The 27,788-nt window shown below is 42.1% G+C and overlaps 1 protein-coding gene across 1 annotated transcript; it reads right to left on the reverse strand.

Annotated features, from left to right (window-relative positions):
* Nucleotides 1-5,453: 5,453 nt before the first annotated feature.
* LOC110526415 (aquaporin-9-like) lies at nt 5,454-27,788 on the reverse strand. The gene is made up of 6 exons (XM_021607381.2): nt 27,625-27,788; nt 26,115-26,241; nt 18,563-18,700; nt 18,236-18,354; nt 14,646-14,863; nt 5,454-7,886 (listed from the first exon to the last, which is right to left on the reverse strand). The coding sequence occupies exons 1-6, from the start codon at nt 27,739-27,741 to the stop codon at nt 7,724-7,726; spliced, it is 882 nt and encodes a 293-aa protein (XP_021463056.2). The 5' UTR covers nt 27,742-27,788; the 3' UTR covers nt 5,454-7,723.

Genomic DNA, 27,788 nt, shown 5'->3' on the forward strand with positions numbered 1-27,788 from the left:
AGAGAGATCCTTGATGAGGAGCGCTCCAGAGTGTTCTGGACCTCAGACTGGGGTGAAGGTTCACCCTGCAACAGGACAACGACCCAAGCACACAGCCAAGACAACACAGGAGTGGCTTCGGGACAGGTCTCTGAATGTGCTTGAGCGGCCCAGCCAGAGCCCGGACTTGAACCCAAACAAACATCTCCGGAGAGTCCTGAAAATAGCTGTACAGCAACGCTCCCCATCCAACCTGACAGAGCTTGAGAGGATCTGCAGAGAAGAATGAAACTCTCCAAATACAGGTGTGCCAAGTTTGTAGCGTTATACCTAAGAAGACGCAAAGCTAATCGCTGTCAAAGGTGCTTCAACAAAGTACTGAGTAAAGGGTCTGAATACTTATGTAAATGTCATATTTAAGTATTTTATTTTTTACAAATTTGTCAACATTTCTAAAAACCTGTTTTTGCTTTATCACTATGGGGTATTGTGTGTAGACTGATGTCGGTAAAAAAAACTATTGAATACATTTCAGAATAAGGCTGTAACGTAACAAAATGTGGAAAAAGTCAAGGGGTGTGTTACGGTTTTCTTCGGTCAAAGGAGAGGTGGACCAAAATGCAGCGTGGTTATTTCGATACATGTTTAATAAAAGATAAATATGAACAAAACAAATAAACGTGAAAACCTAAACAGCCTTATCTGGTGCAAACAAACACTGAGACAGGAACAATCACCCACAAAACACTCAAAGAATATGGCTGCCTAAATATGGTTCCCAATCATAGACAACGATAAACACCTGCCTCTGATTGAGAACCACTCTAGGCAACCATAGACTTACCTAGACAACTCTACTATACCACAATCCTATAACCTACAAAAACCCCAAGACAAAACACACCACATAAATAACCCATGTCACACCCTGGCCTGACCAAAATAATAAAGAAAACACAAAATACTAAGACCAGGGTGTGAATACTTTCCGAATGCACTGTAGGCCTAGAGTTTCAAGCTTTGGTTTATTTCTGAATTACTTAAGTTAATAATGTTGGATTCATGTCTCATCTCAACCAAACATCAAAGTTTAAAGAAAAGGACTAAATCAAACTTTATTTAATGTGCAATAAATAAAAGGCTGATTTCATTTAGTCCTATTCTTTAACTTAGATTTTTGGTTGAGATGGAGACGTGAATGCAACATATCAATTATTAACATGTAGACAAACTGGAAAGCCTAACTAAGTCAGTGGCACTGATAGAACTATATCCAAGCAGAAGATACATCTCCTTCAAATGTTGATGTTTGGTTGCGTTGTCATCCAAACACAATTCAATATAACTTTTGAAATATGGTAAATAGCCTAAAGTTAAGGCATCTTTCAAACTAATGTAACAGTATTTATTCAGTCTTAAAATGAGTAACACATCCATGGTCTCATTTTAAAGTTACTGTAACTATAAATGTTTTCTTATGTAATCATAGAAAGCATGCATGTTCAAGATCCCAGCTCTGTGGAGATCTTCACAATTGCTGTAACAATTACTGTAATAATCTGCCCAAAGTCTCGAATGTCATTTATCACTTGCAACATGTATAGTTAATGCCATTTTAACTGCAATCCAGGTAATTTGTTGGTGCTATTAGATGAAGCACAATGATAACACATTAAAACCTTTATGGGATTGGTGTACCCCCGCGGGACGTTTGAGCTAACTTGCGCTAATGTGATTAGCATCACGTTGTAAGTAACAAGAACATTTCCCAGGACATGGACATGTCTTATATGGGCAGAAAGCTTAAATTCTTGTTAATCTAACTGCAGTGTCCAATTTACAGTAGCTATTACAGTGAAAAAATACCATGCTTTTGTTTGAGGAGAGTGCACAACAACAAAAAACATTTATCACGGCAACTGGTTTGATACATTCACATCTGAAGATAAATAATGGACTTACATTCAGTAATCATGCTCTGATTTGTCATCCTGAGGGTCCCAGAGATAAAATGTACATAGTTTTGTTTGATAAAATAAATTGTTATATCACAAATGTAGGAACTGGGTTCTACAGTTTGAACCCCGCTGTGTCTGAGGTTGTGTTGGAACCCCCTGCTTCAGGTCCTGAGCTACATGTAGTGAGATTATAGACAGGTTATCTGACAACATCCCAAAAAACTATGTGCACGCTTCAATGGGGCACAAGGATGTATGTTGTTGTGATTCTGGATGGCCAGATAGCGAGCAACAATGACAAGAAGCTGCCATGTGGGGAATCGTAGGTGGTTTGTTTCAGTTAGTTTTTACCTTGTTCTTGATACCATTTCTTGTTTTGAGGTATTTTGACTGATGCCACATCTATGCTAATGTGGCAAGCAATGTGACAGAATATAGTTGACATGTTTGCCCCATAGTTGCTCACTTGTCGTTTTTGTTGCTAAACAACCAACCCATCTATAGTATGAGTGTAGCGGGGTGCGTAATTGGCGGCAGAGAAGTCAGGCGCAGGAGAGCAGAACTGGGTAATAACCGGAGATTTATTAGGCAAAACCAACGGCATCCAGAACAACAAGATAAATGGGCACAAAAATAACCCGTCATGCGCTCACGGGGAACGTGCACAAGCACTACAATAAGCAATGCCACACAAAGACATGGGGGGAACAGAGGGTTAAATACACAACAAGTAAATGAGGGAATTGAAATCAGGTGTGTGGAAAAACAAGACAAAACTAATGGAAAATTAAAAGTGTATCGACGATGGCTAGAAGACCGGCGACGCCGAGCACCGCCCGAACAAGGAGAGGACCCGACTTCGGCGGAAGTCGCGACAATGAGACGATATACAAATGTTTTTGAGAAAGATAATTTGAAAAATAAAATGTTGTTGAGTAAATTAAAGGTTATTTGTTGATGTAAAAATCAAAATGTACTGATTTTAAGTTTGTGTCATTATCTTTGGGGTAGGGTGGGGTTGCAAGAAATTCTTGCGAATAAAAATGGGGTTCCACTGGTGTGGGTCATTTAACTCTGGAGGTGACAAGGTTTGCAAATTAAAATATACATTTCCCAAGTTTGTTTGGAGAGCTATGGTATATAAACATGATCTATTCATTTCAGTTTATATGGAGACAATGTTTTATCAAGCTGTTAACTTAAACAAAGTAGTGTATTGTACTTCTGTCTGAGCTCACGTCTTTAGATTAGATGACTAGCGGCAGAGCCCAAAGAGTTAAAGAAACATCCTGTGTCATCTGTGATGTCAGCTGCAGGTTAACCTATGGTAAGAGCAAACAGAATGAACCTTGGCTTTTTCAAACACAGGCAGTGCTTGTTTGCTGTCACCTGACCCATGTCAACCTACAGTTGTACCACCTGTAAAGAGGGGAAGTGGACCCCTGCCCCCCTCAGTGACCGTGACTACATACAGTCAGTCACCTGTTTGATCAAGGATACACAGGTCTTTGTTACCTGTGTTGTTAGCTCTGTGACCAACAGTACACTGAACCGTGGGATGTAAAGCATATTGTACAGGTAACTGACAAAATAAAGGAAACACCTGAGTAAATGAGGGATACAAAGTATATTGCTGAGCTGACATATGGCATTGTTCTAAGATGGTCATACTAGCTATTTAATTTAGAATTTTAGGACCCCTTTAGGTATATACACTACCGATCAAAAGTTTGGGGTCACTTAGAAATGTCCTTGTTTTTGAAAGAAAAGCAAATGTTTTGTCCATTAAAATTACATCAAATTGATCAGAAATACAGTGCAGACATTGTTAATGTTGTAAATGACTATTGTAGCCGGAAACGGAATATCTACATAGGCGTATAGAGGCCCATTATCAGCAACCATCTCTCCTGTGTTCCAATGGCACATTGTGTTAGCTAACCCAAGTTTATAATTTTAAAAAGCTAATTTATCATTAAAACAACCCTTTTGCAATTATGTTAGCACAGCTGAAAACTGTTGTTAGGATTAAAAAAGCAATTAAACTGTCCTTCTTTAGACTGTTGAGTATCTGGAGCATCAGCATTTGTGGGTTCGCAAAACACCAGTCTCAACGTCAACAGTGAAGAGGGAACTCAGGAATGATGGCCTTCTAGGCAGAGTTGCAAAGAAAAAGCCATATCTCAGACTGGCCAATAAAAAGAAAAGATTAAGATGGGAAAAAGAACACAGACACTGGACAGAGGAACTCTGCCTAGAAGGCCAGCATCATGGGGTCGTCTCTTCACTGTTGACGTTGAGACTGGTGTTTTGCAGGTAATGAAGCTGCCAGTTGAGGACTTGTGAGGCGTCTGTTTCTCAAACTAGACACTCTAATGTACTTGTCCTCTTGCTCAGTTGTGCACCAGGGCCTCCCACTCCTCTTTCTATTCTGGTTAGAGACAGTTTGCGCTGTTCTGTGAAGGGAGTAGTACACAGCATTGGCAATTTCTCGCATGGAATAGCCTTAATTTCTCAGAACAACAATAGACTGATGAGTTTCAGAAGACGTTTTCTGTTTCTGCCCATTTTGAGTCTGTAATCAAACCCACAACTCCTGATGCTCCAGATACTCAACTAGTCTAAAGAAGGACAGTTTAGTTGCTTCTTTAATCAGCACAACAGTTGTGATAACATAATTGAAAAAGGGTTTTCTAATGATCAATTAGCCTTTTAAAATGATCAACTTGGATTAGCTAACACAATGTGCCATTGGAACACAGGAGTGATGGTTGCTGATAATGTGCCTCTGTACGCCTATGTAGATATTCCATAAAAAATCTGCCGTTTCTAGCTACAATAGTAATTTACAACATTAACAATGTCTGCACTGTATTTTTTTAATCAATTTGATGTCATTTTAATGGGCAACAAATGTGCTTTTCTTTCAAACACAAGGACATTTCTAAGTGACCCCAAACTTTTGAACGGTTTGTAGATATATATATATTTTTTTACAAATATTTGATAAAATATTGAATTTGGCTTTTACTACTATAGCCCAGAGAAACGCATTCAATAACACATTCATAAACACATATTTGACCCTTTTGTGGGAAGGCACAAAACTACCTTCATACTTCCATTAATTCTGTTAAACGGGTACTAGTTACCTTCAGACAATGTGCCAACTTTGTGTTTGTGACATTCTCCCCTTTCCACAGTGGGGTCACGTTAGTTTGTAGCCCAAACAGTTTGGACTCTACAAACAGAAGTGGCACATCGATGGTACCGACTTCAGAAGAGTCCCCTGACACTTGAGTCTCCCCTTTCCATGGAGTGCCCACTTTATGCTGATGTTTACTGTATTTTGGCAGTTACCTGTGTCCTGAGACCCCTGCAAGTAAACTGGATAGACACAGTTTTTCATTGAATGTGTGTTACTTCCCTTAATCAGTAGACCATTAATCATGTGGATTGATTGATCAAGACAGACTATGAAAGAAATACACATCAAATATTTATTTTTGTAAAATCTACATTACAGTTGTATAAATTACAAAATTACCTTCACAAACAAGTAACTTTTATCAAATAGCATCTGAGAAAAATTGTGTGAGTAAAAGTGCCTTTTATCATTTTTTTAAGTCAAGTGAAGCAACAGAAAAACAACAGCCATAAAACATTGTACTCCTCCGAAGGTTGAATCTCAGGAGAATCAAGCTAGCATCATGTAGTCATCCAAAGGTTGAATCTCAGGAGAATCAAGCTAGCGTCATGTAGTCATCCAAAGGTTGAATCTCAGGAGAATCAAGCTAGCGTCATGTAGTCATCCAAAGGTTGAATCTCAGGAGAATCAAGCTAGCGTCAAAGGTTGAATCTCAGGAGAATCAAGCTAGCATCATGTAGTCATCCAAAGTACATGTAGCAATTTCTTTAAACAAAAAACTAACTACAATAAGAAACTACAGCAACTAAACCACTAAGTAACAAAGGTGTAAAATAATAGAGAAAATCATTTCTAAAGAGCTACATTTTTCCCTACGAATTATATCTGGTTCAGTAGTAAGCCACATACAGGTTATAAAATGCTATGTGTTTCATTGGTGAGGGCTCTTCTGGGAATAGGGAACTTGTGTTCCTCTGCCCAGCCATGTTCCTCTGCCCACCCATGGCTAAATAACATCACTAGGTTGGAAGGACTTGGTTCATTTGAGTGTTTTCGTCTGAGGGCTCTATTCTTGGAAGTTGTACTGATGTTATTCTGTTATTGTCCAGTTCACTATTGGTCATAGCGTAGGAGTTCCTCAGTGGTTAAATCCTAGTCACATCATTGGAGGAATAACGTAATAATTACGATAAACAAACCATTTTTATACATTCCCATATGGCCATTGGCCAGTGGAGTAAACTATCTCTCATTGGACTCTTCATACAGTACATTGTTTATTAAAACATGTCCATGCTAGGTATTGTAGATACTAGGCTTCCCTACTCATGCTAGGTACTGTAGATACTAGGCTTCCCTACTCATGCTAGGTATTGTAGATACTAGGCTTCCCTACTCATGCTAGGTACTGTAGATACTAGGCTTCCCTACTCATGCTAGGTATTGTAGATACTAGGCTTCCCTACTCATGCTAGGTACTGTAGATACTAGTCTTCCCTACTCATGCTAGGTATTGTAGATACTAGGCTTCCCTACTCATGCTAGGTATTGTAGATACTAGGCTTCCCTACTCATGCTAGGTATTGTAGATACTAGGCTTCCCTACTCATGCTAGGTATTGTAGATACTAGGCTTCCCTACTCATGCTAGGTACTGTAGATACTAGGCTTCCCTACTCATGCTTCTATGAAAATGTGTGCACATGACAGCAAGAACGTTATAAGAGGAAATAAAAGTCAGATAAAAATCATTTAGAAGTGATGCCGTGTCACGATACACAGTTCTGTGCTCAACGAGAGAGAGAGAGTACACACAGAACGGTGGGAGGCTCATTTCACACACATTGTCTGTTTTTTCTGCACTCTAAAAATAAAAGCTAGGAAAAAAGACTATGAGCATTTCAAAGCACAAATACATAGATGTGTGTTAGCTATAGCACATATGCAGTGATGAGGCTGTGTGTCGCAGCAGGCAGAGCGATTCACATAACTGTAACAAATAGATGGATGAAGTGAAGCAGAAGAGGGAAGACACTCCAGAGAGCATACCATTAAACTAGCTCAATGACCAAAAAATATACACACTTCCTTCCTTCCATCACAGAAACTGTTACTGGCTATTTTCTATGTTGTTAATAACATTTGCCATTAATGTGGTTAATAACATTTACCATCACCTCTGCCTGAAAGATAGAAAATAATGAGACGGTTTCAAACTTGGCAAATTCCTCCTGCAATGAAAAATAGCCCTATACAAGAGATGCAATATAAATTATTAAAAATCACTGTACTCAGGAACTATCCTCAGAGTAGAATGGATAGTCTGAACACCTGATGATGATGTCATGGGCTAGTAAACATGCCTGAGATCTCAGCTTGTAATTGTGAATTTAACATTACATACGTCTTTTCATTTTTTATGTTTTGGCTCAATTGGCATTCTTTCAGCGGACCTGTTCATGATAGTGTAGAGACTGAGACCTGACCACAGGTCCCTTAGACAGAGGAAATGACTCTAGTGCAAGCAGAGAAGGTTGTGTCAAGTGTGGCCTCATTGAAGTGAATGTTTAGCCTGTTGAGGGTTAAAAGGGTAGGAAGCTGCCAAGCCTCAGTACCATTGGTGCTCATGGCCTCTCTGTCTAACTCAGGGTGACCATCTCATATTTGTCCTTGACGTTGTTCTCCCCCTGTTTCTCAGGCTTGGCATGGTGCAGCTCGATGAACAGGAAGTAAATGGCGGCTCCCACCACTCCTCCCACCATGGGCCCCGCTACTGGGATCCACCACCAGCAGCCTCCAGCACTGCACAGACAAGAGGAGATATATATACAAGGGTTCAGGAGTTTACATTTGACTTTGTAGTGAGTAAGTTAAAATAAAAATGTAATACCAAATACACTGGGTCTACAAAACATTAGGAACACCTGCTCTTTCCATTACATAGACTGACCAGGTGAATACAGGTGAAAGCTATGATCCCTTATAATGTCAATTGTTAAATCCACTTCAATCAGAGTAGATGAAGGAGAAGAAACAGGTTAAAGAAGGATTTTTTAAGCCTTGAGAAAACAGGGTTTGTGTATGTGTGCCATTCAGAAGGTGAATGGGCAAGACAAAATATTTAAGTGTCTTTGAATGGGGTATGGTAGTAGGTGCCAGGTGCACCAGTTTGAGTGTGTCAAGAACTGCAACACTGCTGGGTTTTCATGCTCAACTGTTTCCTGTGTGTATCAAGAATGGTCCACCACCCAAAGGACATCCAACCAAGTTAACACAACTGTGGGAAGCATTGTAGTCAACATGGGCAAGCATCCCTGTGGAACGCGTTCGACACCTTGTAGAGTCCATGCCCCGGCGAGGGGGTGCAACTCAATAATGTTTTGTACACTATCTACAGTGTAAATAGTGGTCACCCATGTTAAAGGGACAGTGCAGTCAAAAACATGATTTACCAGTTTTTTTATGATATCTCCACACTATGAGGTTGAAATAACACTGACATTGTGAAAATTATTATAATGCCCTTTAAGAGTAAGAGCTTATTGAAAAAATGCTTGGAGTTTCAGCCTGTTCAGGTGGGATGGAGTTTTTGGCCGACAGCATTAAATCATAATCTGATCTAATTATTCGGAACAATGACCAGTTGTCTTGTACTTGCATATGTATCCTCCTAATTTGAAGGGGGGGGGGGTCATCCTATCAGGGATCATCCTATCTGCCAATCAGGGATGTGTATGAAAATATATTTACATTTGTATCAACATGCCCACACAATCAGACAGCATAATTGATAGCGAAAGGAGGCACAGGGTAATAAATTATAAAAAATATATTTGCTGTTATTTTCATGAAATAAACACACACAGTGATGTATTATACATACAGTGGTGATTTAAATATACATTGAAAAAGACTGCATGGGGCTTTAAAGCAACCCAGGAACGTGACATGGTCTGGGGTACGCTACTGTACATTACACAGGAGGTTGGTGGCACCTTAATTGGGGAGAATTGGCTTGTGGTAATGGCTGGAGCGATAATCAGTGGAATGGTATCAAATACATGAAACACATGGACCATTCCATTTGCTCTGTTCCAGCCATTATTATGAGCCGTCCTCCCCTCAGCAGACTCCACTGGTACATTGGGAGCAGATTCCACTACTACCTTTTGTTTATTTATACAGTAAGACTCCCTGGATAGGCTCCCTCTAATCTCCACCTCTCACTACTCTACTCTCTCTCTTAATCTGCCTGCTAGTCCATTGATCCGACTATACATAAAGTTGATCTGTTCCCACTCCCCACCAATCCATTTCTATAAATGCCTAATTCTAATCGTGCTTTACAAATGTTCTAGTTATCTTAATAGCGGGTAATAGTCAAACTCCAACCTAAACAACTCTCTGCTACTGTAGCCTACGTAGTACATGTCCTGATTCTGTTCTGAACTGAGCGCTTGATCACCTCAGGGCAACTCCCTGATAGAGATTAGCCTCCCTCTGCTAGTACTGACTGGTTGGACCCTGTGGGTGAAAGGAAAGGGTCTGAATTACCAGCACTGACATGACAAGGCCCAGGTAGGAAAATAGACAGTGTCTGAACAGGCTGTGTTTAGCTGCTAAATTACCAGGGGGTGGATGCAGACTACAGGATTGGTGGATTAGGGTGTGTAATCTATGGGCAGAGCCAGGTTAACTAACCATATCCCATAATCAGGCCTGATGACAGACAGACACACGGGGTCACACGAGGAGGTCTCATGGACATGGCACCCTGCCAGCTCTTCCTACTGATGTCAAAGGAAAGTGCCACTGTACCTGGTCCTATTGCGTTCAGTTTCCTTACAGAGATTCAGTGGATGTAATGTATGGTGGATGGAATATACACTTTAAATCCTACTATCACCCTTAAACATCTCTATCTTAACATTGTGATTACAGCTGTGTGTGCTGCTAAAATGTCTGAGATTTAAGGGATGTATTTAAACATATAGACATAGGATCTTAATTTGAGTCAGTTTGCTACAGATGGAAAGGAATCCTGCAACAACAGAAAATTATAATTCATGGACATTTTTGTAGGGGGTGATACATTTTTCGAAATATGGGCGTAATACAGTCTTTAATCTCAAAGTGGAAATTACAAACTTTAGAAACCTTTTTAAACTTCAAATACACTACAAGTTTTAAATGTCCTGCATTGCAGGAGAGTTCTCCTACAACAGGGTGATCAAATTAATATTCTACATCTGTGTGCGAAACATCTGGTAAGATGTAGTGTGAACACAGTATAAAGTAGAGGGTCAAATACTGTATGTCTGTCACGTTCACTGTCTTCAAACTCCCTGTCATAGATGAGCCAAGGAGCAGCGTGCATGTAATTCCACATCTTTTAATAAAGTGAAACTTTCACAAAAAAAAACAGGTAAACAGAAACCGATTGTGACGCAACCTTGGCGCACACAAACACACACAGAAAATAAATAATTACCCACAACATTAGATGGGAAAAAGGCTGCCTAAGTATGATTCCCAATCAGAGACAACGATAGACAGCTGCCTCTGATTGGGAACCACACTCGGTCAAAAACAAAGAAATAGAAAACATAGAATGCCCACCCAAATCACACCCTGACCTAACCAAATAGATAAATAAAACGGCTCTCTAAGGTCAGGGTGTGACAATGTCAACGTTTCCCACCCCAGTAGGGTACCCCCAACCATTGCACACAATTGTTCTATTCCAGCTCCAGCACTCCTGATTCAGCTTGTGATTTAACCAACCAGCCCCTTGAATCAGGTGTACTGTGCTAGTGCTGGAATAGAACAAATATGTGCAAACATGGGCTCCCCAAAGTGCAGGTTGGGAAACTGTTGACTGTGGCCATTAGATCAGACAGCGCCATCTACTGAAGAGAAGTCTATAGTGCACTGGCAGCGAGGTCCCTCATATTTATTTATTTATTTTTAACTTAAAATTGAACTTTTATTTAACCAGGTAGGCCAATTGAGAACAAGTTCTCATTTACAACTGCGACCTGGCCAAGATAAAGCAAAGCAGTGCGACAAAAACAACAACACAGAGTTACACATAAACAAACGTACAGTCAATAACCAAATAGAAAATCTATGTACAGTGTGTGCAAATGTAGAAGAGTAAGGCAATAAAGACAATAAATAGGCCATAGAGGCAAAATAAATACAATTTAGCATTAACACCAGAGTGATAGATGTGCAGATGATGACGTGCAAGTAGAGATAGTGGAGTGCAAAAGAGCAATAAGTAACAATATGGGGATGAGGTAGTTGGGTGTGCTATTTACAGATTGGCTGTATACAGGTACAGTGATCGGTAAGCTGCTCTGACAGCTGATGCTTAAAGTTAGAGAGGGAGATATAAGATTTTTACTATTTGTTCCAGTCATTGGTAGCAGAGAACTGGAAGGAAAGGCACCCAAAGGAAGTGTTGGCTTTCGGGGTGACCAGTGAAATATACCTGCTGGAGCTCGTGCTAAGGGTGGGTGTTGCTATGGTGACCAGTGAGCTGAGATAAGGCGGGGCTTTACCTAGCATAGACTTACAGATTACCTGGAGTCAGTGGGTTTGGCAACGAGTATGTAGTGAGGGCCAGCCAACGAGAGCATACAGGTCGCAGTGGTGGGTAGTATATGGGGCTTTGGTGACAAAACGGATGGCACTGTGATAGACTACATCCAGTTTGCTGAGTAGAGTGTTGGAGGCTATTTTGTAAATGACATCGCCAAAGTCAAGGATCGGTAGGATAGTCCGTTTTTCGAGGGTATGTTTGGCAGCATGAGTGAAGGAGGCTTTGTTGCGAAATAGGAAGCCGATTCTAGATTTAATTTTGGATTGGAGATGCTTTAATGTGAGTCTGGAAGGAGAGTTTACAGTCTAACCAGACACTTAGGTATTTGTAGCTGTCCACATATTCTAAGTCAGAACCGTCCAGAGTAGTGATGCTAGTCGGGCAGAAGGGTGCGGGCAGCAATCGGTTGAAGAGCATGCACTTAGTTTTACTTGCATTTAAAAGCTGTTGGAGGCCTCGGAAGTACCGGGGACCCAACGTTCCAGGGACAGCTTTGAGGAGGGATGGCAGAGAGAGGGAGTCTGCCTCTGACAGTAGGACACACAATGGTGCCATTTTTCTGTTATACAGTGCCTTGCGAAAGTATTCGCCCCCCTTGAACTTTGCGACCTTTTGCCACATTTCAGGCTTCAAACATAAAGATATAAAACTGTATTTTTTTGTGAAGAATCAACAACAAGTGGGACACAATCATGAAGTGGAACGACATTTATTGGATATTTCAAACTTTTTTAACAAATCAAAAACTGAAAAATTGGGCGTGCAAAATTATTCAGCCCCCTTAAGTTAATACTTTGTAGCGCCACCTTTTGCTGCGATTACAGCTGTAAGTCGCTTGGGGTATGTCTCTATCAGTTTTGCACATCGAGAGACTGAATTTTTTTCCCATTCCTCCTTGCAAAACAGCTCAAGCTCAGTGAGGTTGGATGGAGAGCATTTGTGAACAGCAGTTTTCAGTTCTTTCCACAGATTCTCGATTGGATTCAGGTCTGGACTTTGACTTGGCCATTCTAACACCTGGATATGTTTATTTTTGAACCATTCCATTGTAGATTTTGCTTTATGTTTTGGATCATTGTCTTGTTGGAAGACAAATCTCCGTCCCAGTCTCAGGTCTTTTGCAGACTCCATCAGGTTTTCTTCCAGAATGGTCCTGTATTTGGCTCCATCTATCTTCCCATCAATTTTAATCATCTTCCTTGTCCCTGCTGAAGAAAAGCAGGCCCAAACCATGATGCTGCCACCACCATGTTTGACAGTGGGGATGGTGTGTTCAGAGGGATGAGCTGTGTTGCTTTCACGCCAAACATAACGTTTTGCATTGTTGCCAAAAAGTTCAATTTTGGGTTCATCTGACCAGAGCACCTTCTTCCACATGTTTGGTGTGTCTCCCAGGTGGCTTGTGGCAAACTTTAAACGACACTTTTTATGGATATCTTTAAGAAATGGCTTTCTTCTTGCCACTCTTCCATAAAGGCCAGATTTGTGCAATATACGACTGATTGTTGTCCTATGGACAGAGTCTCCCACCTCAGCTGTAGATCTCTGCAGTTCATCCAGAGTGATCATGGGCCTCTTGGCTGCATCTCTGATCAGTCTTCTCCTTGTATGAGCTGAAAGTTTAGAGGGACGGCCAGGTCTCGGTAGATTTGCAGTGGTCTGATACTCCTTCCATTTCAATATTATCGCTTGCACAGTGCTCCTTGGGATGTTTAAAGCTTGGGAAATCTTTTTGTATCCAAATCCGGCTTTAAACTTCTTCACAACAGTATCTCGGACCTGCCTGGTGTGTTCCTTGTTCTTCATGATGCTCTCTGCGCTTTTAACGGACCTCTGAGACTATCACAGTGCAGGTGCATTTATACGGAGACTTGATTACACACAGGTGGATTGTATTTATCATCATTAGTCATTTAGGTCAACATTGGATCATTCAGAGATCCTCACTGAACTTCTGGAGAGAGTTTGCTGCACTGAAAGTAAATTTTTGCACGCCCAATTTTTCAGTTTTTGATTTGTTAAAAAAGTTTGAAATATCCAATAAATGTCGTTCCACTTCATGATTGTGTCCCACTTGTTGTTGATTCTTCACAAAAAAATACAGTTTTATATCTTTATGTTTGAAGCCTGAAATGTGGCAAAAGGTCGCAAAGTTCAAGGGGGCTGAATACTTTCGCAAGGCACTGTATGAAGCATGGAATATTTCTGTGCGGAGAAATTATCTTACTCTGCCCGCTCACATCTCCAAGCCTTCACATTTATCTTACGTGACTCTTCTTTAGCCCAGCTCTCATTGTTAAATAATTGCTTGTGAATTGCTTCCCCCAGATTTCTCTGGGTACTATGGAAGTTTGCATGGCAAAGTACAGACATTGTAACTAATGACATTTTTCTGTTATGTGAGGCATGGAATATTTATGTGCGGAGAAATAATCTTACTCTGCCCACTCACATCTCCAAGCCTTTTTGAAAATTCAGGAGATGCAAGAGGTTGCTAAAATATTGATTAAGATTGTCAGAAGAGCAGAGATATAGCGATAGAGCTGCACACTCATGCTCTTCCTGTAGGAGAGAAGGAGGCCAGGCCACTGGTATTCACTCCCATGTTTCTCACACTGCGTGCCTAACTCCCAGCCACTGCTGGGGAGGAGGACTGAAAAGCAGAATAATGTGCCTGCATCTCCACTTGGCATGCCCAGATCAGAGAGGGGCTTTCCTGTCACACACACACATACTCTGTTTCTGCGTCTTTATGAATCTTTCAATGTTCTACTGTAAAGTGAGCATGGGCTGTTTGATTTTTTTGGAGAAGAAAGCACATTTTCAATTTCAAAGGGTTTCAGGGCAAAAGGCATCTAACAATGTTTGTGAAATGCTACTGTACTTATGGAGGCCATCCAGCTCACATTTGTGGGACTTGTCTTTTCTCTAGTATAAGCATTGTTGGAAATTACCGGAACACCTCCATGCCCCATCCGGCCACAGCAGTGAAGAGCCTTGGGCCCAGGTCTCTAGCAGGGTTGATGGGATAGCCACAGTTGAGTCCCATGGACACTCCGATGGCCATTATGATCAGGCCAATGCACAGTGGCTCCATCCCTTTAGGAGCTCCAATGTTCTTCCCATCAATAATGGCCAGAATGCACAGGATCAAGGCAGCTGTTCCTATCACCTGGAGACAAGGTATCAACCATGAGTTTGAGATAGCAATGATCAAAACAGATAATTGACAGACGTACAGATGTAGGATCTTAATTTGAACCAATTTGCTACAGCAGGAAAATAATCCTGCAGCATCAAGAACTACCCTTTAATTATAATCTACATAATAATTAAAGGGTTAGTTTGCCCAAATTACAAAATTATATATTGGTTTACTTAACCTGTAAGCAGTCTATGGACAAGGTATGACAGCAGTCCATGCATTGGTTTAGATTCCCTGGCAGTGGATGGCATTGTTTCCAAATGCTAACAGCCTTTTTAAACAATGAATACACTGCAAATGTGCATTTCCTGCAGTGCAGAACAATTCACAGCAACAAAAGAGTGATCAAATTAAGATCCTACATCTGTATTTAGTATGTACATCATCACTACCAAATGAACCATCTGTAGCTACTGCTCATGCTGTCACTGTGATGCCTCCACCAATATTGAAAAGACAGCCTCTCATAATAGCATAACAGTGTAGCTTTTTATGTAATGGTAGATTATAACAGGAGTTGGATACCAGACAGTGACAGGGGGAGAATGGCTTGTTGTTATGGTCTGGGTTTTATAATGACTGTCTGTGGCCAGAAGGACTAATTTGCTGTGATGACCTATGGCCTTCACTTGCTTTGCCTAAGCCTATAATGGGGCTTCCCCTTTCCCCTGGATGAAGGATAGATGAGACAGCTTTGAAGTCTTTTGAACAGTATCCATATGGTTATATATTAGGAGCAAACCATATTTTGGGTTAAAAATACTCAACAATTGCATTTATTACTGTTCATAGAGGGGAAAACAACTGCTTGAATGTTTGCTTCTATTAAACCAGTTAATGGTTAACTGCCTTGTTCAGGGGCAGAACGGCAGATTTTTACAGTGTCAGCTCGGGGATTCAATATAGCAACCTTTCGGTTACTGGCCCAATGCTCTAACCACTAGGCTACCGCACGCGTACCACACACACACACACACACACACACACACACACACACACACACACACACACACACACACACACACACACACACACACACACACACACACACACACACACACACACACACACACACACACACACACACACAAACACAAACACAAACACAAACACAAACACAAACACAAACACAAACAAACAAACAAACAAACAAACAAACAAACAAACCCAAAACCAGGGTTGGGCTGAATTCAAATTGAAGGCAGTCAATTTAGGAAGTAAACTACAATTACAATTAAATAATTGAAAAAAATGCATTTATTTTCAAAGACTTCTCAATAAACTGAAAAGTAAAGCTATTTATATTAGAAGTTTTTAAAATCCTTAATTTACTGTACATTTCACTGCCTTCAATTCGAAACCAAACCTGCATGTGCACACTCAGCTCTTGGGTATTCAACACAGATGGTTGTTTTTGCTCAGCCAGTATTGCTCACAATATATGCATGAGAGCAACAGCTGTTCCGGACGACTGTGTGATCACGCTCTCCGTTGCCGATTTGAGTAAGAACTTTAAACAGGTTAACATTCACAAGGATTACCAGGACGCATACTCAGATCATGCGCTGGCTGACCAGCTGGCAAGTGTCTTCACTGACATATTCAACCTCTCCCTGACACAGTCTGTAATAACTACATGTTTCAAGCAGCCCACCATAGTCCCTGTGTCCAAGAATGCCAAGGTAACCTGTCTAAATGACTATCACCCCGTACCCCGTGTCACATCTGTAGCCAGGAAATGCTTTGAAAGGCTGGTCATGGCTCATATCAACAACATCATCCCAGACACCCTTGACTCACTCCAATTCGCATACCGCCCCAACAGATACACAGATGATGCAACCTCTACTGCTCTCTACACTGCCCTCTCCCACCTGGACAAGAGGAACATCTATGTGAGAATGCTGTTCAATGACTACAGCTCAGCGTTCAACACCATAGTGCCCTCAAGCTCATTACTAAGCTAAGGACCCTGGGACTGAACACCTCCCTCTGCAACTGGATCCCAGACTTCCAGACGGTCAATCCCAGGTGGTAAGGGTAGACAACAACACATTCGCCACGCTGACCCTCAACACGAGGGTCAGAGACCTGGCAGTGAGGTGCCAGGACAACAAGCTCTCCTTCAACGTCAGCAAGACTAAGGAGCAAATCATGAACTACAGGAAACAGAGGGCTGTGCATGCTCCCATTCACATCGACGGGGCTGTAGTGGAGTGAGACGAGACCTTTAAGTTAATCAGTGTCCATATCACTAAGGATCTATCATGGTCCACACACACCAACACTCCTCTCCTCTTCCCCTTCAGTAGGCTGAAAAGATTTGGCATGGGCCCTCAGATAGAGAGCATCTTGAATGGCTGCATCACCGCTTGGTATGGCAACTGCTTTGCATCAAACCACAAGGCGTTACAGAGGGTAGTGCGTGCAGCCCAGCACATCACTAGGGCCGAGCTCACTGCCATCCAGGGCCTCTATAGCAGACGGTGTCAGAAGAAGGCCCTGAAAAATGTCAAAAACTCCAAACACCCAAGTCATAGACTGTTCTCTCTGCTACTGCATTGCAAGCGGTACCGATGCACCAAGTCTGGAACCAACAGGACCCTGAACAGTTTCTACCCCCAAGCCATAAGACTGCTAAATAGTTAGTTCAACAGTTAACCAATTAGCTACCCAGACAATCTGCATGGACCCTTTTTGCACTAACCTTTTTGACTCATGACATCTGCTGCTGCTACTGTTTATTATATATCTTGTTGTTTAGTCACTTTATTCCTAGCTATATGTACATATCTACCTCAATTACCTCATATCCATCGACTCGGTACTGGTACCCCATGTACCCCATTCACTCATTGTGAATTTATTATTACTTTTATTATGTGTTATTACTTTTCTATTATTTCTCTATTTTCTCTCTCTCTGCATTGTTGGGAAGGCTTAGTTACTTACATGCACATGACTGATCTAAATGCATTCGGGGGACCGAGGGGCGCAGTGCTAGAGGCGTAACTACAGACCTGGGTTCAATCACAACCGGCCGTGATCGGGAGTCCCATAGGGCGTTGCACAATTAACCCAGAGTCGTCCAGTTTAGGGTTAGTTTGGCCAGGCTAGGCCGTCATTGTAAATAAAAATGTGTTTTTAACTGACTTGCCTGGTTAAATAAAATAGAAAATGTGCACATTCACTTATATTCATACTATTACACATGTACTGACATGTTCTAGCTCAGGGACTTCAAACATAAATCAGGGTGTGTGCCTGTGCGGCTCATATCATTCAGTAACAAAGAGTACTAGGATATGGTTAGATAACCATTGATGGTGCATCTCTCACCTGGTCTACGAATCCTCCAAGGACTGAGATGTGCTTGGCAGGGTAGGATGCCCATATATTAGCTGTGGCATTGATGCCAGTAACTTGCATAACTCCTCCTGTGTGTTCCATTAAGGCATCTATGGAAAAGAGAATAGTAGAATTAGCCATTGAGTTTTCCCAATAATGTTAGTGTTAGTAATAACCTATAATGTTCCCACTCCAATAATGATCGACACCTTTCCATTAAAATATCACACTGGCTAAATGCTATACATATGGGTTCCATTTAATGAGGATGATGATGATTATGATGATGGTGATGGACATGATGAGAGTAACACCTACCGTAATACAACCCATAGACAGCACAAGATCCAGCGAAGGCACCCAGGAACTGTGCTGCCACGTAGACAGGGAACTTCTTTATAGGCAGCTTGCCCAGGACCACCATGGCCAGAGAGACTGCTGGGTTCACATGAGCCCCTGGAACAAAGTTAAAACTGGAATTAAAAACAAGGTTCAATCTTATGTAGAAAGTCTGAGACACATTCATTTGTAACCACTATCCTTATCTAGTGGATTCAGTCATAGACACAATTACGGCACAACACTAAGCGAGGCCCAAGGCGGGGACTGAGGCACTGGGTGACCTCAGCGGGGCAACACCGCTGGGGGTTTCAGAGCGCCCCAAACATTAATCCCCAGCCTTGTTCACTAACTGTGGCCACAACAGCCGGCTGAAACATCCGATCGGAATTGGGTCTGACATAATCTGCCTGAATCTGCTTAAGACTCGCGCAAACCGCATGTCGTTGGAATGACACACCTCCGCTAACAAGGGTGCTGGTTTACTCTGCCTGTAAATTAGCATCGCTGACATAGGAGTGAAAAGGAGCAGAAGTGTGTTGTGTTCCACTTGGAGAGACTGGCGGGGAAGGCTGGAAAGCAGAGTGCCCCGCCCCCTTCCACCACACTAGAGACCCATGTCCCAGTAAAGCTCATTAGTCCAATACCTGTGATCATCATCAGAGATGTCACCTAACAGTGTGAAGGCTTCTCATCCACACATGGGCCCCAGGGTTGAATGGCCCAATCATGCAATAAAGGTTTATATACTGTAGCCGACTACACACTCCAACAAGAATAGCACACATACTGTAGTACTACTCTACTGCAGCTACAGTATATACCGTCTCCATCATTACCCACTGAACCAGGATCTGGATCCTCTGTGTCAGAGTGATCAGCTAGTCTGTAATGAAGCAAAGAGGGTTGGAGACGAGAGACTTGTTCTACAGTTCCATTCTTCCTCAGTTCCATTATTCCTCCATATACTACCCACCATTGCGACCTGTTGTCACGTCCTGACCTTAGTTCCTTTTTTATGTCTCTATTTTTGGTTTGGTCAGGGTGTGAGTTGGGGTGGGCATTCTATGTTTATGTTCGATGTTTTGTATTTCTGTGTTTGGCCTGGTATGGTTCACAATCAGAGGCAGCTGTCTATCGTTGTCTCTGATTGAGAACCATACTTAGGTAGCCTGTTCCCACCTGTGTTTGTGGGTAGGTGTTTTCTGTTTTGTGTGTCTTCACCTTACAGAACTGTTTAGTTTCGTTCACTCTCTCTCTTTGTTGTTTTTTGGTTATTGCAGTGTTCAGTTTATTTATTAAAATTAACATGGACACTTACCATGCTGCGTTTTGGTCTGATCCTTCCTATTCCTAATCTGAGGAGGACAACGATCGTTACAGAACTACCCACCACAAACAGACCAAGCAGCATGGTAACAGGGAGCCGAGGGTTCAGGACTCCTGGACTTGGGAGGAGATATTGGACGGCAAGGGACCCTGGGCACAGGTGATATGAGGTAAGGCAGTGCAACAGGCACGAGAGGCAGCCCCCCAATTTTTTTTGGGGGGGGGGGCACACGGGGAGATTGGCGGAGTCAGGCGATAGACCTGAGCCAACTCCCCGTGCTTACCGGAAGCGTAGTACTGGTCAGGCACCGTGTTATGCAGTCAAGCGCACGGTGTCACCAGTACGCGCTCAGAGCCCGGAGAGCTATAGGCCAGCCCCCCGCAAGTGCCATGCGAGAGTGGGCATCCAGCCAGGGCGTATTGTGCCGGCTCAGCGTGTTTGGTCTCCGATATGCCGTTTCGGCCCAGGGTATCCTGGGCCGAAGGGTATCCGGGGCACTGGGAGGGTGCAGTGCACCCTTGCCTACGCTCCGCCCGTGCCGGGCGAATGTGGGCATTGAGCCTAAGGGAGAGGTGCGAGTGGTATGCACCAGATCTCCAGTGCTCCCCCACAGCCCGGTTCAAATAAAGGTGAAATAAATAAATAAATAAGAATGTCATTTTTGCTCAAGGAAGCTCCTCCAAACATGGCATAAATGTTGGCTTTCCAACACTCTGGTCTGATCTGCTGTAGCTGTAAACCAGGCATTGAGGATGAGGGGTGGGTTGAGTCCTGGGTTGAGTTTTAGAGGTACAGCACAAAGGCTAAGCTTACACTCTGCCAACATTGGATTTTCTAAGATGAAAGCACATTGAGTATGGCTCATATAACACTCATATTAGCTCATATGCTACAGTGTTCATATTATCCTGGGGGTGGGCATTAAAAGCTATAATCACGTCGTTGCTCTTTTATGTCCCAATTGTGATGGAAATTACCACGGAAATTTCAAATTACAACTCATCATCTCCCATTACGTAAAGCCTCGCTGAGACATAATGAAACCCTTGATTGATGATTAAAAACCGCTCTCCACCTTGCTCAGCAAGCTCACCTAAGGCAGCGTGACATTTAAAAAGTGATTCCCCCTAATGTTATCCCTCTGTGTCATTGTTGCTGCCGAAGCGAGAGGGAGAGGACTCTCCTCGCTTTAATCTCTATGGAATGTACCCAATAAAGTCCCCCTGGACATGAGGACACACAACTCCAGCCTTGTAAATCTAGCCGGCACACTTCATCCTCTGACACCAAGAAGCAGCCAGGCATTAGGAATGGGTAATCGAGCTATTACATATTTCTTCCATTTCCTCTGTGCCTCTCCCCCAGTTTGGGTAATACTAAATGTACCCACGTTGAGTCCAGACTGCTATGGAAAACTAACATGATGTTCTCTGTATCATTTTGCCATGTTGCTGAGTCTCTAGTGATGACCTAGGTCTCCACAGTCCATTTCTGTTACTGTGTGTGGACTTTTCCCCAGGACACAAGTCAGGGTGAAGCACACAGGAGAGTGTTAGTGATTCTTGACTGTACTCTTTACTTTCTCTCCTGTAATCTACAGTTGAAGTCGAACTTTACATACACATAGGTTGGAGTCATTAAAACTCATTTTTCAACCACTCCACACATTTCTTGTTAACAAACTATAGTTTTGGCAAGTCGGTTAGGACATCTACTTGGTGAATGACACCAGTAATTCTTCCAACAATTGTTTACAGACAGATTATTTCACTTATAATTCACTGCATCACAATTCAAGTGGGTCAGAAGTTACACTGTGGCGTTCTGCATTAGCATCGAACAGCCCCCGTGATATGCAGGGAAGTTAGGAACAAATATACACAGGCAGTTAGGAAAGCTAAGGCCAGCTTTTTCAAAAATAAATTTGCATCCTGTAGCACAAACTCAAAAAGGTTCTGGGACACTGTAAAGTCCATGGAGAATAAGAGCACCTCCTCCCAGCTGCCCACTGCACTGAGGCTAGGAAACACTGTTACCACCGATAAATCCACAATAATTGAGAATTTCAATAAGCATTTTTCTACGGCTGGCCATGCTTTCCACCTGGCTACCACTACCCCGGTCAACAGCCCTGTGCTCCCCACAGCAAATCGCCCAAACCTTCCCCACTTCTCCTTCACCCAAATCCAGATAGCTGATGATCTGAAAGAGCTGCAAAATCTGGACCCCAAAAATCAGAACTGCAAAAATCTCTGAAGCTGGAGACTCATATCTCCCTCACTAGCTTTAAGCACCAGCTGTCAGAGCAGCTCACAGATCACTGCACCTGTACATAGCTCATCTGTAAATAGCCCATCCAATCAACCTCATCCCCATACTGTATTTATCTTGCTCCTTTGCACCCCAGTATCTCCACTTACACAGCTTGGAAAATTCCAGAAAATTATGTCATGCATTTAGAAGCTTCTGATAGGCTAATTGACATAATTTGATTCAATAGGAGGTGCACCTGTGGATGTATTTCAAGGCCTACCTTCAAACGCAGCGGCTCTTTGCTTGACATCATGGGAAAATAAAAAGAAATCAGCCAGGACCTCAGAAAAAAATAGTAGACCTCCACAAGTCTGGTTCATCCTTGGGAGCAATTTCCAAATGCCTGAAGGTACCACGTCCATCTGTCCAAACAATAGTACGCAAGTATAAACACCATGGGACCACGCAGCCGTCATACCGCTCAGGAAGGAGACGCGTTCTGTCTCTTTGGTGCGAAAGGTGCAAATCAATCCCAGAACAACAGGAAAGTACCTTGTGAAGATGCTGGAGAAAACAGGAACAACAGTATCTATATCCACAGTAAAACGAGTCCTATATCGACATAACCTGAAAGGTCACTCAGCAAGGAATAAGCCACTGCTCCAAAACCACCATAAAAAATCCATACTACGGTTTGCATTTGCACATGGGGACAAAGATCATACTTTTTGGAAAAAATGTCCTCTGGTCTGATGAAACAAAAATAGAACCTTTTGGCCATAATGACCATCTTTATGTTTGGAGGAAAAAGGAGGATGTTTGCAAGCCGAAGAACACCATCCCAACCGTGAAGCCCGGGGGTGGCAGCATCATGTTATTGGGGTGCTTTGCTGCAGGAGGGACTGGTGCACTTCACAAAATAGATGGCATCATGAGGTAGGAAACTTATGTGGATATATTGAAGCAACATCTCAAGACATCAGTCAGGAAGTTAAAGCTTGGTCGAAAATTGGTCTTCCAAATGGACAATGACACAAGCATACTTCCAAAATGACTTAAGGACAACAAAGTCAAGGTAATGGAGTGGCCATCAAAAAGCCCTGACCTCAATCCTATTGAAAATGTGTGGGCAGAACTGAAAAAGCGTGTGCGAGCAAGGAGGCCTACTAACCTGACTCAGTTACACCAGCTCTGTCAGGAGGAATGGGTCAAAATTCACCCAACTTATTGTGGGAAGCTTGTGGAAGGCTACCCGAAACGTTTGACCCAAGTTAAAGATTTTAAAGGCAATGCTACCAAATACTAATTTAGTGCTTGTAACCTTCTGACCCACTGGGAATGTGATGAAAGAAAAAAAGCTGAAATAAATCATTCTCTCTACTATTATTCTCACATTTGACATTCTTAAAATAAAATGGTGATCCTAACTGACCTAAGACAGGGAATTTGTACTAGGATTAAATGTCAGAAATTATGAAAAAAAATAGTTTAAATGTATTTGGCTAAGGTGTATGTAAACTTCTGACTTCAACTGTACCTGACAACAGGGATGGACATCATCTCCCACATTTTTCAATCAATGAACAGGTGAACATGTGGATGTGAGGACATCCATGGAGCCATAACACACATTTACCCAGACATGTGGGAAGTACATGTTGTCCTTTAAGAGTTTAGTACCTGTGAGCAAAGAGAGCCAGACATCCATGGTCAAAGTTTTTGGCAAAGTAAAGCAGTTTCATCAAAGACAAACAACCATTGGTGACCTTTGAGTCCTGCTCACATATTTTAACCCAAAAGCCTTTTTAATATTAAGATCCTTTAATTTGTCAATTGCACAAAAATGTGACTTCTGCTTTTAACCCCTCTGAGACAAACATGAGCAGGTTTTTTGGAGAGGTGCAGGGGGCTGCCACACTGGGCACCCGGGGAGCTGTTGTTGTGGGGGGTTAAGTGCCTTGCTCAAGGGCAACGGTACACTCTTAAAAGAAAAGGTGCTATCTAGAACCTTAAAGGGTTCTTAGGCTGTCCCCATAGGAGAACCCATTGAATAACTACAGTGCCTTGCGAAAGTATTCGGCCCCCTTGAACTTTGCGACCTTTTGCCACATTTCAGGCTTCAAACATAAAGATATAAAACTGTATTTTTTTGTGAAGAATCAACAACAAGTGGGACACAATCATGAAGTGGAACGACATTTATTGGATATTTCAAACTTTTTTAACAAATCAAAAACTGAAAAATTGGGCGTGCAAAATTATTCAGCCCCCTTAAGTTAATACTTTGTAGCGCCACCTTTTGCTGTGATTACAGCTGTAAGTCGCTTGGGGTATGTCTCTATCAGTTTTGCACATCGAGAGACTGACAATTTTTCCCATTCCTCCTTGAAAAACAGCTCAAGCTCAGTGAGGTTGGATGGAGAGCATTTGTGAACAGCAGTTTTCAGTTCTTTCCACAGATTCTCGATTGGATTCAGGTCTGGACTTTGACTTGGCCATTCTAACACCTGGATATGTTTATTTTTGAACCATTCCATTGTAGATTTTGCTTTATGTTTTGGATCATTGTCTTGTTGGAAGACAAATCTCCGTCACAGTCTCAGGTCTTTTGCAGACTCCATCAGGTTTTCTTCCAGAATGGTCCTGTATTTGGCTCCATCCATCTTCCCATCAATTTTAACCATCTTCCCTGTCCCTGCTGAAGAAAAGCAGGCCCAAACCATGATGCTGCCACCACCATGTTTGACAGTGGGGATGGTGTGTTCAGCTGTGTTGCTTTTACGCCAAACATAACGTTTTGCATTGTGCCAAAAAGTTCAATTTTGGTATCATCTGACCAGAGCACCTTCTTCCACATGTTTGGTGTGTCTCCCAGGTGGCTTGTGGCAAACTTTAAACAACACTTTTTATGGATATCTTTAAGAAATTGCTTTCTTCTTGCCACTCTTCCATAAAGGCCAGATTTGTGCAATATCCGACTGATTGTTGTCCTATGGACAGAGTCTCCCACCTCAGCTGTAGATCTCTGCAGCTCATCCAGAGTGATCATGGGCCTCTTGGCTGCATCTCTGATCAGTCTTCTCCTTGTATGAGCTGAAAGTTTAGAGGGACGGCCAGGTCTTGGTAGATTTGCAGTGGTCTGATACTCCTTCCATTTCAATATTATCGCTTGCACAGTGCTCCTTGGGATGTTTAAAGCTTGGGAAATCTTTTTGTATCCAAATCCGGCTTTAAACTTCTTCACAACAGTATCTCGGACCTGCCTGGTGTGTTCCTTGTTCTTCATGATGCTCTCTGCGCTTTTAACGGACCTCTGAGACTATCACAGTGCAGGTGAATTTATACGGAGACTTGATTACACACAGGTGGATTGTATTTATCATCATTAGTCATTTAGGTCAACATTGGATCATTCAGAGATCCTCACTGAACTTCTGGAGAGAGTTTGCTGCACTGAAAGTAAAGGGGCTGAATAATTTTGCACGCCCAATTTTTCAGTTTTTGATTTGTTAAAAAAGTTTGAAATATCCAATAAATGTCGTTCCACTTCATGATTGTGTCCCACTTGTTGTTGATTCTTCACAAAAAATACAGTTTTATATCTTTATGTTTGAAGCCTGAAATGTGGCAAAAGGTCGCAAAGTTCAAGGGGGCTGAATACTTTCGCAAGGCACTGTAGTTGTGGCCTTTGTACAGAGGGTATAATGACATAAAAGGATATATACAAAAGAAGATATAATGACATAAAAAAAGGCCTGACCTATAAAGTGAGGTGCTGACCAACTGAAAAGTCTCAACACTAAACACACATGTTGTGTTGCAACTTCAATCATACTGCAAAATCAACTTTTTGGGATGTTAGCCAGCATACAGTGTTCTATGTGCAGAGTGGACTGTAGAAATGAATGTTGTGAATCAAAAGTTATGTAAAGGAGGTATGGTATTCACCTGACACTCCCCCAGCCACGTAGACGGCCATCATCACACCCAGAGTGAAGCCGATGTGGATGGTCAGGGGTTCTCCCAGAGCTCCCTTACTCAGCACTGTCTGGGCCACCGAGCCACATCCAAAGAGCTAGGACGGAGACAGAGACAAAAAGCAAAAACATGTTGGCAGGAGGAAGAAAGAGTCGTTGTTTTTTCATTTCTAATTATGCATAAAAGACTAGTCCTCTTGTTCTACAGCCTTCATTTCTAATTAGATTTCCTTTTAGATCAGTGCATTCCCCCTGAACCCTGTAAGAAGAATGCCATTGAAGATGTCCCATTTGAAGCATGGGAAATTATCATTCATCCTTTCATTGTTTTATTAGAAGGACAAGTAAATCAAAACAAAAGTGTTGAAAGAATGATTTTGTCCAAAAATAGCTGTTTCTGTTGTGAGGAGTGGATTAGTCCTTTTATGTTGTGGCGCTGATCAGGATGACCACTGACTCTGAAGCCACTGAGACTGAGCCTCAGTAAACCCAGCCACTGAGCTGTGCCACTCAGACAGACAGGACAGGACGGGGAGGTGAACCTAGAGGGGACAGGTGGAAGGCAAAGGACAGGTCAGATTATTAAGGACCCCTGTAGATTTCACCTCAGTAAACAGTGTTTCCCTCCAAGCTTGGTGATGATGGGGAAATGTGTGTGTTTTTACCGCAGTAATAATGCAGAGAGAAAGAGTGTGTATGTCTGTTAAGGGGAAAAATGAACAGTGAATTGGACCAGGTGGTCTATCTTATGCTAATGGTGTCTCTGTATTCAGTGTAATATATATCTATTCTCATTCTATATCAAATCACTGTATTCATTGGCAAGAAGATTGCAATTGATAGGCGGGGTATGCTTTAAAAATGTATTAAATATTGATGCTGTCATATGATGATTTTCAGCCTACAAGCAACATATAGGGTAGACTTGTTCATCAAATAATGAAGCTTTGCGGAAATATAATGGTGTGCAGTATGCTACATAAATTGGGTCTATTTATTCACAGATTAGATACATTCTAAAGAAATACGAATGTCAAATCACTGTGATGATCATACATCATATGGAATGGTGCATGGTGCATGGTGCATGGTGAATGGTGCATGGTGCATGGTGAATGGTGCATGTCAGTAAAGGTTTATTGTGTTTGATCATGTTTTTCTTTATGGCTGAAAACACCAAGCATCCCATTAATTCTCCCCCTCCTATCCCCCACCTGTCATTCTTGCCATTACAACATTCTCTAGATGTCTTAATTATCTCCCAAGTACTTTCCCATACCAGAATTATGGATGAGCACATCAAAGAGAAGCCACATTATCAGGATATATTATCAGCACCTAAACATGTCAAAACATGATATCCCTGTTGACAGATCAAGTGCCCTGAGAACAATTTTGACACCTTATTACCATATTGTTGCTGCTTTAAAGCAGGCTATTAAATGACAGTCAGGTGATGAGGGGTAGTGTCATGTACTTACTATTAACACGAATATCCCCAGAAATTCTGCCAGGAACTCTTTGATGATGTCCTTCCTCAGGGCACATTGCTCCTTCATTTTTATTTTTCCCTCAAGTTCCATATTTCCTGCGGACATCTGATGTCTCAGTCTTGTCAGGACAGACAGTTGATAAGTAGTGTGAG

The sequence above is a fragment of the Oncorhynchus mykiss genome, chromosome 6, assembly GCF_013265735.2.
Source record: "Oncorhynchus mykiss isolate Arlee chromosome 6, USDA_OmykA_1.1, whole genome shotgun sequence".
NCBI classification, from domain to species: domain Eukaryota; kingdom Metazoa; phylum Chordata; class Actinopteri; order Salmoniformes; family Salmonidae; genus Oncorhynchus; species Oncorhynchus mykiss.